The 12,563-nt window shown below is 40.8% G+C and overlaps 1 protein-coding gene across 3 annotated transcripts in view; it reads left to right on the top strand.

The window, feature by feature from the left end:
- dock11 (dedicator of cytokinesis 11) overlaps positions 1 to 12,563 on the top strand; it is an 82,571-nt gene that overhangs the window by 10,183 nt on the left and 59,825 nt on the right. For all 3 annotated transcript variants that reach the window (XM_008435027.2, XM_008435026.2, XM_008435028.2), the window contains exons 2-12: positions 288 to 404; positions 1,440 to 1,529; positions 2,202 to 2,284; positions 3,925 to 3,991; positions 4,658 to 4,753; positions 6,147 to 6,281; positions 7,559 to 7,742; positions 8,108 to 8,187; positions 9,438 to 9,521; positions 9,682 to 9,822; positions 11,891 to 12,166. In XM_008435027.2, the coding sequence (XP_008433249.1) occupies positions 288 to 404; positions 1,440 to 1,529; positions 2,202 to 2,284; positions 3,925 to 3,991; positions 4,658 to 4,753; positions 6,147 to 6,281; positions 7,559 to 7,742; positions 8,108 to 8,187; positions 9,438 to 9,521; positions 9,682 to 9,822; positions 11,891 to 12,166 (1,353 nt within the window). The remainder of the gene's footprint in view (positions 1 to 287; positions 405 to 1,439; positions 1,530 to 2,201; positions 2,285 to 3,924; positions 3,992 to 4,657; positions 4,754 to 6,146; positions 6,282 to 7,558; positions 7,743 to 8,107; positions 8,188 to 9,437; positions 9,522 to 9,681; positions 9,823 to 11,890; positions 12,167 to 12,563) is intronic.

Raw genomic sequence — 12,563 nt, 5'->3', positions numbered from 1 at the left:
ATGTGATGCTGTTATTTTTCTTATGCCTCAATCATCCTCACCCTTTTCTGTCTTCTTATCAGATTCCTCTCCCTTTATCGCCCTCTGTCTTTCCTTGGCTTGTTTCCTACAGAGCACTGGTAGCTCTAAGCTTTGCAGTATCACCTGATTTCCTGTGGTTCAGCTGTTGCGTTGGTGGCAAAAAGCCACATTAAAGCTGCAAATATCGGATTTACACTGAACAAAGGGAATTGTTTTGTTTGAAAGTGACGCGTCGCCTGTTTCATCTCCAATCCTCCCCCATTAAGGAGCAGCCGAAGATCATCGAGCCGCTGGACTACGAAGCAGTGGTGTTCCAGAGAAAGGCCCAGATCCACAGCGACCCCCACAGAGACCTGCTGCTCTGCCCTGCTGACGATGTCTCTGTGAGTTCTACATACATTTCATGTGATCGAGCGACACGGAGCAGAGGTTGTTATTAAGCAGAAGGAATATTATCTATGTTTTTTAAGATTTCTTTTTGTTTGTGTTGGGCAAAACTAACCAAAATGTTGGTATGGCTAACCCTGAAGCACTAATCTTGAACATTAATTGTGCCAACGCTAATGCGCTACACCAACACAGTATTTAGCGAAAGCTAATGCTAAAGTGCTAACTTCAATTCAAATTATATCTGCTGCTTGAAAGTCTACAACTCTCAAGCACCAGTTTAATTTTGACATTATAATTTACATGTTATATAATACCCTTAGATATTGTATTTATATTCATATCTTGTTCTCTGCTGTTTGTGTTTTATTTTGTTCCTAAGTTTCTTGGATAAAGTTATTGGGATAAAACGAGGGGAGGAAATGGAACTGTCACTGTCAGTGACTTTACCAACTTCAAAATAAGAGCATGAATATAAACGTCTAAGAACTTGGAACCAAAACTTCAACGCAGACGTTGAACATTATTCAACTGAAAGTTAACAAAACAGTCAAATAAACTAACGTTTCAGAATTTATCTGTAAATATGAAGTTAGCTGGAGCTTAGTGTGCCAAACATTTTCAAAGTTACCAAAACACCAAAGCACTAACTGAAAAATGACTTTCATTCCTAGCAGGTTAGCAGAAGTTTGCTCACCTCTTGTTTTCACTCATCTTTAATAAATTGACTGAAAAAAAATCCTTATTGGTAAATATCAATATATGATTGAACATTAAAATGAAGAAAACTGTGTTGGAAAAGCCTTGGCGAATAGACGGCAGTGCCGACATCCTGGAAGCTGGTCAGCTTGGTGGTAGCCGTTCTGTGAAGTCCTTAGAAAATTCTTTACAAAATGTGAAGAAAAAAAAAAGTATTACAAAAACTTCTGAAGCAAATGATGTCCCCAGTCTCACAGACTCCTCAGTGAGTAATGCTTACATGCTCCCATGTGTCAATGTGTTTATGTGTTGCTGTGTTTTCCTGGGTGCAGGAGTCTCAGATCTCCCGGCAGAGGAGGACCGTCGTTCCTTCTGTTCCTCAGAACGCTGAGCAAGAGGCCAGGAGTCTGTTTGCTAAAGAGGTATGCTGACAAAGCAGCAGCGGCAACGAGCCTTTTATCAAGATCTAAAAAGAGACTTGGAAGGAAAACAGAAAAAAGAAGCTACTTTCTACACTCGACACTTTGTTTTATCATTGATCAATAAAATGGCTATGTCAGCATTCATTCTCATCTTTTAGAGCGTTCACAAAGAAACGCTCAGATTTCTTTGTGAAAACCTAAACGTCTAATCATCAATAAAAACGTGACTGTGTGTTATGATGAGAACATGCTGCTCTCAGCTCTCAAGACTGTGACACGTTGTAGAAACAGCCATCAAATGGCTCGTTAAAATGGAGCCAGCGTCATTTAGCATTTAGCAAACAAAGATCCTTTCAGGCAGCAGAAACTTTCAGTGTTGAAAGAAAAATAAATGGCAGATAGAAAGCCTTAAATAGATGTCACCTTCACGGGTGCACCGATTGCGGATCTTTAAAAAGCCTGACCTGTCAATTCCGAATTTGGGCCGATGCCAATTTTTTTGTTTGGAAAGTATTGTGGCAAAGTAGCTAAGTTGACAGCAGTGGAGTGACAGTTTACAGTTTCTTTCACAAAATAGGGATATATGGCTGTTTTTACACTGAGGAAATGACAGTTTTGACCCACTTCTATATTTTACTGTATCTGGTGCTAATCCAGCTTTCTGATCCTCAGTGCATCAAGATGTACAACACCGACTGGCATGTCATCAACTACAAGTACGAGGCGTACTCGGGTGATTTCCGCATGCTGCCAAGGTAAGGAAAGATAAGATCCCAAACTGACGGGAATAAGTGACATAATGTTGGAGAAACTGTGTTCAGATTTAGAATTTGTGCTAAACGACCTCTTAACTTAGCTGGAAGTCCTTTGACTGCCAGCTATTTAAGACGTACAAGGGATTTCACTGTGCTCACTGGTGACCTATCAGAAATCCCCAGTACGTCCATGCAGCTTTAAGTCTTCTTCTGCTCAGAGGAAATCTACCAGCTCAGAAAGGTTCAGTGATGAAGAGGTCTCTGAGTTTATCACTGCTGTTCCAACCTCGGGAAAACGCCTCACAGTGATCCCTCAGCTGGTCTGGATGATATTAGCTACAGCTAAAATGTTGCTTGAAGACTTTGTTAGTAATAATACAGTGAAGCCCCGCTTATTCACGGTTCAGTGTTCATGGTTTCGCCAATTCATGTGTTTTTTTTGTAGAACATATCTGAAATATTTGAAAAAAAAAATGCAGCCAGGAAGCTAAGTTACCTAGCCACAATGCTACTTGGCACGCTGTTGGCTGTACCTGCCTAAGAGCGGAAATAAGAAAGGCTATAGATGTTAGCTTGTGCTGTAGTTCTAAGAGGGTTTACAATGTGTGTTTTTATAATTTATATTGGGGTTTATTCTGTGTTTCAGCTATTAAATAGCTGAAACTCTGATGAGTTTAGTACACTTAATTGTTGAGTGTACTAAACCAAACACTCTGCCTTTGAGATGGCTAACAGATTGTAAAAAAAAATACATACTCAGCTTTAGCACCAACATTTTCAAAAGAAGGCTTCATGGATTGAGAGCAGAACTATTCTGTAGAGAGAGACGGACAAAGTTCAGACCATCTCTTTCATCGGTCATAAAGGCCAGTGATCATAACCCCGACACCAGCATCTCTCTTTCTCACCGTCCGGCCAGACAGAGATCTAAAGAGGAGTGGCAAAAGAAAAAGAGGTTGATTACTAGCACTTGCCGACAACTCACAGTGTCATCCATCAGATGTTACTATGAAATATAATATATTGAAGGCATTTGGATGAAATTCAGTTTCCCTTTGGGATAAGTAAAGTATTTTTGATTTTAATTTAATTTTTGGCGATTTATTGTGAAATAGCCCTGAAGCAAAACATCATCACATCAGTCTATCTTTTCAAAATACTGTATATCAATATAATGTACCGAATTGGTCCTCATAATTATGACTTTATAACTTGTTATTATGACTTCCTGTTGGGTTTTTATTTTTTTCTTTCTCGGCCAGTATGGCCTTCCATACAGATTGAAATTTGGCAGGAATAAAACACATTAAAGCAAACTGGAATGCTTCAGAATATTAGTCAAGATCTGGCAAAAATCACTTCTCAAGTTTCTATTGTGATGTAATCGACCCAAATATACAGAGAGCAGAATTTACAGATCTTTTCTGCTTCAATGTTCTTCTTATAGACATATTCCAGTAGTAGAAATACATTCATCATTACGAAAATGTTTTTTAATGTTTATGTAAAAAATACAATAAAATAAAATGAATGGTGTCTTTAAAATGCCTCATTTTAGTTTTGTTGAAAACAGATGAATGTAGCTGACCTCATGCAGACGAAGCAGAGCTGCTTATTGACCCTGTTTGTGTTTTTTAAAGCAAAGGGCTGAAGACAGACAAGCTTCCCACTCACGTGTTTGAGATCGATGAAGACGCCAAAGATGAGGTGAGTGGCCGATCACAGGCACAGACAGCACTGTGTGTGTATGTGTGTGTTTGTTGAGGGCTTTTAGTGGTGCCCTGTAAATCTCTGAGATTAGATTCCTTTATGAGATGCTCAGATTTGTCTTATTGAACAAGCAGGACCGTCCTGGAATAGATACAAAGACATTCTCTCTGCTTGTTTACTAAAGCGGATATGATGAAACATGGCTGGCTTACGGTCTGTCAGGTGGGCATGTCAGCCCTCTTACATCTCGCTACGGAGCAGGGAAACCAGAATCCTAACATGTCCTATAAATAGATCTCATCGACCGCCCACATGGAGGCAGAGGAGAGACGGAGGAAGGTCAGGAGAACGTCTGCTTTCTAAACCATAACTCTGCAGTCAGGAGGACGGAGGATTGGCTTGACTCTCTTTTAGCCAATCAGAACGATGGACTAGTGTGAACATGCATGTGTCTATTCACCAATAGTCACCAGTAGTCTGATCACCTGAAAGCAAAGTTTTTTTGTTTTTTTTTCTTTGGAGAATTGGAGTATGAGACATTAAAGACGCTCTCATATTGTTCTGACATCCTGTAGAAAGATGTAGAGTCGGGTTAAAATGAATGTTTCATAATGTTTAAGTTGAATGTGTCCTGAAAGGCTCCGTGTGCTTTCTGTTGGCCAGGACACGGCGTCGCTGTGCTCCCAGAGGGGAGGCATCCTGAAGCAGGGCTGGCTGCAGAAAGCCAACATCAACAGCAGCCTGTCTGTCTCCATGAGGGTGAGTCAGCGCCTGCACTCCTGTCTGTTATTAACACAGAGTGGTGGAGGGGTTGGACACGGCACATCAACCATACTCAGTCCTTCGCCTCTGGCAACTCGAAGTTCAAACAGCAGCCATTTAGAATACGGTTTTTTGGAAAATGATTCATGCCTCTTTAACTTGTTCACATCTTGTCACATTATAACCTATAATTTGAATACCTTATATTCTCAATATCCTTCAAGCTATAGTATGTAACTTTTATGAAGAATATCTTGTTTTTTTTTTACATATTTGTTAAAATTGTCACCATGTCGTTACTGTTTGTAATTAGACAGATAGTCTATGAAAAGATAGATTTCCTCCACCTCCTTCCTGAGCTGCTATTGGTGTCTGAGCCAGAAGGAGGGGCTTAGCTCTGTCAGTCATCCTCATGTACTCGCTGCTAAATGTGCTAATGGTGGAGAAACAACTCACCGTTGCAGGTAAATTGTTTATCCACTGCCATTTGTGACTGTGCTAACTAGCCTTAGCATTCACAACGGGCTCTGCTAGCTGGCACATGAGATCGTGATTGATAGCGCAAGACCCTCATCTTAGCTTTGATTGGTTGTTTGTAGTTGGCACTGGGAGTTCTGGAAGAAGGCAGAGGAGCGCATTTTTTTCACAGATTATTTGTCATACCATACTGTCATGACAGAAACAGTTTCAACAAATACGTAAAAAAAAATATTTTAATAAAACCTACCATACATACTGCTACTTTGAATAAAATCTAACAAACTCTATTAACTAGAGGTGCTTTGATGAATCAGCCGGACAATAAATCTGCCATGAATTCTTTATTTTGGAAGATCTACTGAAACTCACATGTGAAACTGATCTTATCCATGGAATCTTATCTACTTGTGCAAAGGTGTGAAATTCAGGCACTGTCCGCTGTACAGGACTGACTGACAGACCGCCCAGCAGGTCTGCGGTTAACAATAGTCACTCTCCAGTATTGCTACCTCAGTGACATTTTTGCTTCATTTAGTGACTTTTCAGACTAAAACATTGGATTTGGCCAAAATCAGAATTGGCAGGTTCAAGTTTTTTAAAGATTGATGATCGGACAAAAACTGCAAAATAAAGCAGTCGGCTGCATTAGAATTTTTTACGAGGTGTCAGAGTAAAGGGGGTTGGATACAAATGCACATCACACTTTTCAGATTTATATTTGTTAATATGTAAAAACATATTAACATATTTGACCTCACAATCATATATAACCTTATTAAAACACATCAAAGTTTGTTTGTGGTTGTAATGTTTCTACATGTGAAAACATGCAGCAGAAATAATCCATCATTTCTGCTGCATGAGTTATGAGTTATTGATAGAGATGATGAGTCTCTGCTGTGACTTTCAGGTGTTCAAACGGAGATACTTCTACCTGTCCCAGCTCCCTGACGGCTCCTACATCCTCAACTCCTACAAGGAAGAGAAGAACTGCAAGGAAACCAAAGGCTCCATCTACCTGGACTCCTGCATTGATGTTGTTCAGGTACACTTTGAGCAAGCCAGCAGCAGCAGCCTTGATGTGGGTCCTGGTGTTAATGTGAGCTCCCGCCACGCTCCAGGGGCTTTAGCTGCTTTTATTGGGGCAGATTTCCTGCATTCCTCTGACTGGATAAAAAAGGATTGGTCTAGCTGATTAAAAGGGAGGAGCTGCTGGTGGTGGAGGGGGGTGATGGTGTTGACTAAGTCAACTTGTGGGTACTTCCTTCAGGTCTGGGCTGGCTGCCGGGAAGCTTTTAGTTCGATGATCACGATTTTACTCACTGGGTTTAGTCAGCTTCATTTAGACAGATGTTTAACATTTACAACAGCATTTCTTCCAGTTAGTCTTTGCAGCACTTTATAAAAGTATTTTACTGTCACAACTTTTGTAACAGTGAAATGTTTCCCACTGACGCTACTGTATTCTCTAAACTATACGTCGCTCCTCCAGACTAAAAAAAAAGCGTCACACAGAGGAAAAAAAACATAGATATGTCTAACTGGACTATCACAGGATGTTAAGAATTAGTTTTGGGTTTAACCAGGATTTGTTTATGACTTATTATTTGGGATGTTGTAATTAATATAAGTCTGAGATGTAATTGTTATTTCATAGAGTTGGTTAGTTTTTCATAGTTAGTATCTGCCTCAAAACGGACTATTTGTGGACCTTTAATGGAGTGGACTATATATCCCAGGATGCTTTGGGAGTAGAAGAAGAAAAAAAATATGGAGGGTTTCTCCTGAGAGAGCTATGCTTTCTGCGTTCCGTCACTTATATCGTATCATATTATGCATTGTTCGTTCTTCCTTTTTATTCGCTGAAGTTCATCTGAATAATCCGCTGAGGACCAGCAAAATTCTGAAAAAAAAAAAAGTGCCACTTTAGTCCGGAAAATACGGTAATAGCTGTTTATTGGCGGCAGCGACTACCGTCAATCATTTTCCATGAAGAATTCTTCATAAAATAAAAAGAAACATCACTGTCAAAACTAAGCATCCTCTTCATCAGAATGTCAAACAACAACAGAATGTGTTCAGTCAGAGGCCTCTTCAGATTTGTTGCTGCACAGACTGTTACAGGAGATCTTTCTTTCATAAAGTATTTTCCCCCCATCGGAAAGGGGACAAATACTTTCTAACGACAGAGATAAAGAGTTTTCGCTGAATAATCTGTCAGGTTGGATAATGAACCAGTTTCTGCTGAAGGCTCCAATCAGCAGCTCTTCTGTTTTACCCCTAACTGAACCCTGAACCCTCTAACATGCTGTGCTTCATCAGAGCCCTAAGATGCGGCGGAACGGCTTCGAGCTGAAGATGCAGGACCGCTACAGCCACTTCCTGGCTGCAGACAGCGAGGCGGAGATGGAGGACTGGGTGTCCACGCTAAAGCAGGCCCTGCAGAGCGCCGCCGAGGCCGTCCCCGACAAGAGGAACGGAGCCGAGCCGCTGGACTTCAACACAGGTCAGCTCTTCTTCCTACACTTAAAAAATACAAGCTAGCAGGGTGATAAAGTCTGAACTTCCTCTAGCTGATTATCTCTTCAGGAAAGAGGGTCGACTGGTCTCTTGTTTTAGCTGGCCTTAGAGGGAACATTAAGCGTTTTATGCAGCTTGTTTGGGTCTTGCCAACTTTCTGTGGACGAAATCCAAAAACCCCCTACATTCTGATGAGATACTGAGACGACTAAGAGGTTCACTCAGTTCATCGACTCCAAGCATCCAGGGAGCCAGCAGATGGATGCTATTTTAAACTGGACAACATGGATGTGCTAATCAAACCTGCGGGGGGAGGGCTTCTTGTTGATGCATTTCCTCCTGTGTGATCAGATGACGACACGGTGAGCCAAGGGAAAGGAGAAGGTCTGCAGGAGAGCCAGGGGAGGAGCCTGCACTCCGAGCTCATGAAGGTAGGAACAGCACTTATCTGTTTTTATAAGCCATCATAATCTTTATCAGGCCATTATTGTTACTTATAACCATATTAAAGTTATGCTGAACCTTACAAATCTATTCACACCCCTGAAAGTTTGTCATATTTTCTCAAATTTCAGTTTGTTTGTTTGTTTGTTTGTTATATTGGAGTTTTTTGTGATGGAGCAGCACAAAATAGTGCATAATAGTGAAGTGGAGACAAAATATTACAGTCTATCTACATTTTTGCAGATAAAATCTAAAAAGTGTGGCTTGCATTTGTGTTCTGTCCACTGAGTCCAGCACGTTTGCAGCTGATGGTTTAGGTTTATGCCTAAGATGAACCTCAGCTCCATGATCAATGCTCTCCTTGTCAGTGTATCTTTCAAGTTTTCAAGTTTAATTGAATCAGACGAAAGCAGGGACAACAAAAAAGCACACCACACTTTTCAGATTTGTATTTGTGTTGCCCCTATATAATATAATGAGGTTTCAGGGACAGTTGAAGAGGTGTTTTTGAGATGCACTGTAAGAACCTTTTGAGTTCATATTTATTCTCAGTTAATGTTGAACACAACGATAAACTGGGTGAAAATATGATACATTTTAAAGCGTAAATCTTGAAGAAAAACTGTCAGAATACAAAAAGCTAATCAATTAAAAAAAAGTTTTTAGGGTGAAAATCTTGTTCATCACTTTCCAGTCTTTTTTTTTTGCGAACATTTTGTTTGAAAACTCTTGCTTCTTCTTCTGAAAACTGCTGCTTATTCTCATTTGTTTTCTCACGGTCTCATTGTTGGGTCGGAGAAAACTGGTGGTTGCTGTAAGCGTTTTATTTGGAGGTTTTCTCTGAGCAGAGATTGTGGAGCAGAAAAGGCCTGAGAGCAGCTCTGTTTCCTCCACAGACCCTCTGCTGCTTTAATGTGTTTAAACCCACAGCTGCTCACTGACAACAAAGCCCCACTCTGGCTCTGGGCCTCTGCTTCTTCATGCTCCCGTCTGTCTGCAGGCTGCAGGCAGAGCAGACAGGAACTGAGGTCCGCCTGGCACTGGAGGGCTTGACTTGTTTGTCTACATAAGATGGCCCCCTCATCCTCCCATTTCTCTTCCGACTGAATGTCTTTGTCTTCTGTTTGCTTAAAGAGGAAAGAAAGCACGAGCTCTCAGCTAAAGAGCCGATGCAGACACTACAAAAATGGGCAGAGGAAAGGTTGAAGCATTTAGTTTGACTCTGTGCTCTTTGCAGTACGTGAGGGAGACAGACCAGCTCAATAAGATCAACAGGAACGAAGGCAGACAAAAGCTTTTCTCCCTGGACCCTGAAACGCAGGTAAGGAAAGTTTATGCTTTCAATACTTGTGTTTTCACTCATTACTTATTAATGTATCTCGCTATTGATCCAATCTTCCTGATCTGTCCACCCTCCTCCCATTTTCTTTAATCCCCCTGCCTCTCCACCAACCCCTGCCCCCTCCCTGTCCTACATGTAGAGGCTGGACTTCTCGGGCATCGAGCCAGACGTGAAGCCGTTTGAGGAGCGTTTCGGCCGCCGCATCATGGTCAGCTGCCACGACCTCACCTTCAGCCTGCAGGGCTGCGTTAACGAGAAGGCCGATGGTGTCCTCACCAACGTATGTTACTGTCTTCATATATGGATATAAACACACTGTTCACATATGAACAGTGGTGGGCACTGCTAACCCTAAAGAATTAATCATAAACATTAGTTCTGCTAACAGCAAAGCACTAAACCAACACACTATTTAGCGCAAGCTAAAGTGCTACACTAACATATATTTAGTGGAAGCTAATGCTAAAGTGCTAACTGCAATTCAAATTATATCTGCGCTTGAATGTCTACAATCCTCAAGAACCAATTTAATTTGACATCATTTACATATTCTATCATACCTTTAGATATTAAATATTTATTTTCTATATCTTGTTCTCTACACATGTTTTATTTTGTTCCTGTATATTTCTATTTTGAATTAAAAGTTTTTTTTGGGGGGGGAAGACATGTGAGAAGAGGAAAAGGAACTGCTGCATAAACTGTCTTCAACTACTTAAAAATAAGAGCATGAATATAAACAGCTAACTCCTGGAAGAATTCCTAACAGTCAATAGTCAAAACTTCGACACAGAAGTTTTGGTTATCAAGTGTTTTATTTAAGTAAAAGTTTACAAAACAGCCAAATAAATTAGCACTTTAGAATTCATTCAGAAAATTAAATTTAGGCGACGCTAAGTGCGCCAAACATTTTCAAAGTTAGCTAAAGTGCTAAAGGAAAAATTAGGTCAGCTATTAATGCATTAGCACTCCACTGTATACAAAGACCTGCTTCCCAAATAAGATCAATGCCTTCCATGTGAGTCCCTGTATAGACGTGCATATTTACCCACAACACACTGCTTTCATTTTTACCAGACCAGATCGTGGTCAGTCCTCGCCCTCTGCAGTTCTCGCCCCAGATAATACACCTTCATTATTCATGTTGGTCTGCAGAGAAAGAGTCACATGTTCCTACCCCCCCCTCTAACTTCCACATCAAGGCAGTCGAGACGATGCATTCACTGTCCTGTTGTTAAAATAAAGCGCATTAGAAAGAAACATTGTCCCATGCATAAACATTTGTGGAATGGGAATGTGTGAATGTAAAAGATGGCATGAATCTGCAGTTTTCACCTTGAACAGAGCAGCTGCCTGAGCTCCTCCTCTTCCATTAGAGGAGCTGCTTGGACAAATGATTCCATTCATATTTGTGGTTCCAAAGCAGCACACACTTTTCCTCTTCTCCTCCCTTGTTTCCATTCAGTTTCATTTCATGACGTAATTGAACAACCTTAAAAGAATGTTTGAGCATCACGGCACTAACTCGTTTTGGTTGATATAATGAATTATTTATTTTGGATCAGGCTAACTTACTTAGAAATGGAAACAAAAATCTGGTCTATTTCCATGGCAGCACAACTTGTTTCCATAACTGAGGCAGATTAAAGAGATTAATGCGCTTTGATTCAGACAAATTATTTTGTACCAGCAGAGACATTGCACAGACATCAGGCAAATCTCAAAAGTTCTTTCTAGAACTGAGTCTTGTGCCTAACATTAGTGGTGCACCGAAAAATCATCCGGCCAAAAAAATTGACCTCTATTTTTTCAATTTTTGGAGATAGGTGATCAGCTTATTCTTATACGAGAAACTGATCTTATCCACTCTGAAGATCAAACACTGCTCCCTTTTGCTCTGGAGTGAGTCTGACTGACAGACCGGCCCAGCAGGTCACATCTGCGTGGCCTGGTCAATAATAGTCACTCCATTGTTACCAACTTAGTGACTTATTACTATTTATAGCACATTTTTAAAGAAGAAAATTGTTATCTACCTATATCGGAATCGGTATGTCAGGCTTTTTACAAGTCAGTGATTACAGATCTACCAAAATTAAGGAAATCCAAGTCAATTGACCTGTGCACCCCTAGTTTCTGTAACCAAATGTGAGCATTTTAAGTAGATTCTGGTTGGGATAAACTTGTTGGGTATTTCCGTCATTACCTATTCCAGTAAATTAAGTTAACTTCATTTCTGAATGACCTCATAACAAACGTACTTAAAAATATATTGTTAAAACTATTGTTGTGTCTTCCTGAGGTTTTCAGTCCACCTTCCATTCTTTCTCTGCTCAACCCTGCTGCAGGTGGAGCCATTCTTCATCTGCCTCGCTCTTTTCGACCTGTCTAAAAACTGCAAGATCTCGGCCGACTTCCATGTGGACCTGAACCCTCCGTGTGTCCGGGAGATGCTGACAGACACCTCCGGTCAACTTTCTCCATCATCTGACTCGGAAGGTGGAGGATCAGGAGACGGCGGTGGAGGAGGAGGAGGGGTCATGGTGAACGGAGACTGTGGGAAAGTGAAAGGCCTTCCTGTTGTCCAGAGGGTGTCGGAGGCTCTACTTCGCTTCCCCACACAGGTACAAGCTAAGCACTGAAAGCCTCATGTTTTAGCTCAATGAAGTCTCTAACCTCAAATGCTGAGATGCTAAATTGCTGCCTAGCTCTCACTGCTATGGTTGTACTTGTGTACCTGCTATTTTCTTTTATGAGATGGGGATTTTTCCCAGCAGCCTTACCAAAGCAAAACCTTTTTTAATGCTTTGCTATACAGAGCATTTGTATGTCTACTTAGTAAAGTTGTTAAATGGAGAAATAATTTAGCCATATTTATAGCGCTTGAAATTGGCTTCCACTAAATGCAGCATTGGTGTAGCCCTTTAGTGTTAGCTTCCGCTAAATGCCGTGTTGATGTAGGGCTATAGTTTTAGGTTTTGCTAAATACACTGTTGATGTAGTGCCATAGCATTAGCTTCT

Source organism: Poecilia reticulata, linkage group LG18, assembly GCF_000633615.1.
Source record: "Poecilia reticulata strain Guanapo linkage group LG18, Guppy_female_1.0+MT, whole genome shotgun sequence".
In the NCBI taxonomy this organism is placed as follows: Eukaryota; Metazoa; Chordata; class Actinopteri; order Cyprinodontiformes; family Poeciliidae; genus Poecilia; species Poecilia reticulata.
This window is presented reverse-complemented; position numbering and strand designations above follow the sequence as displayed.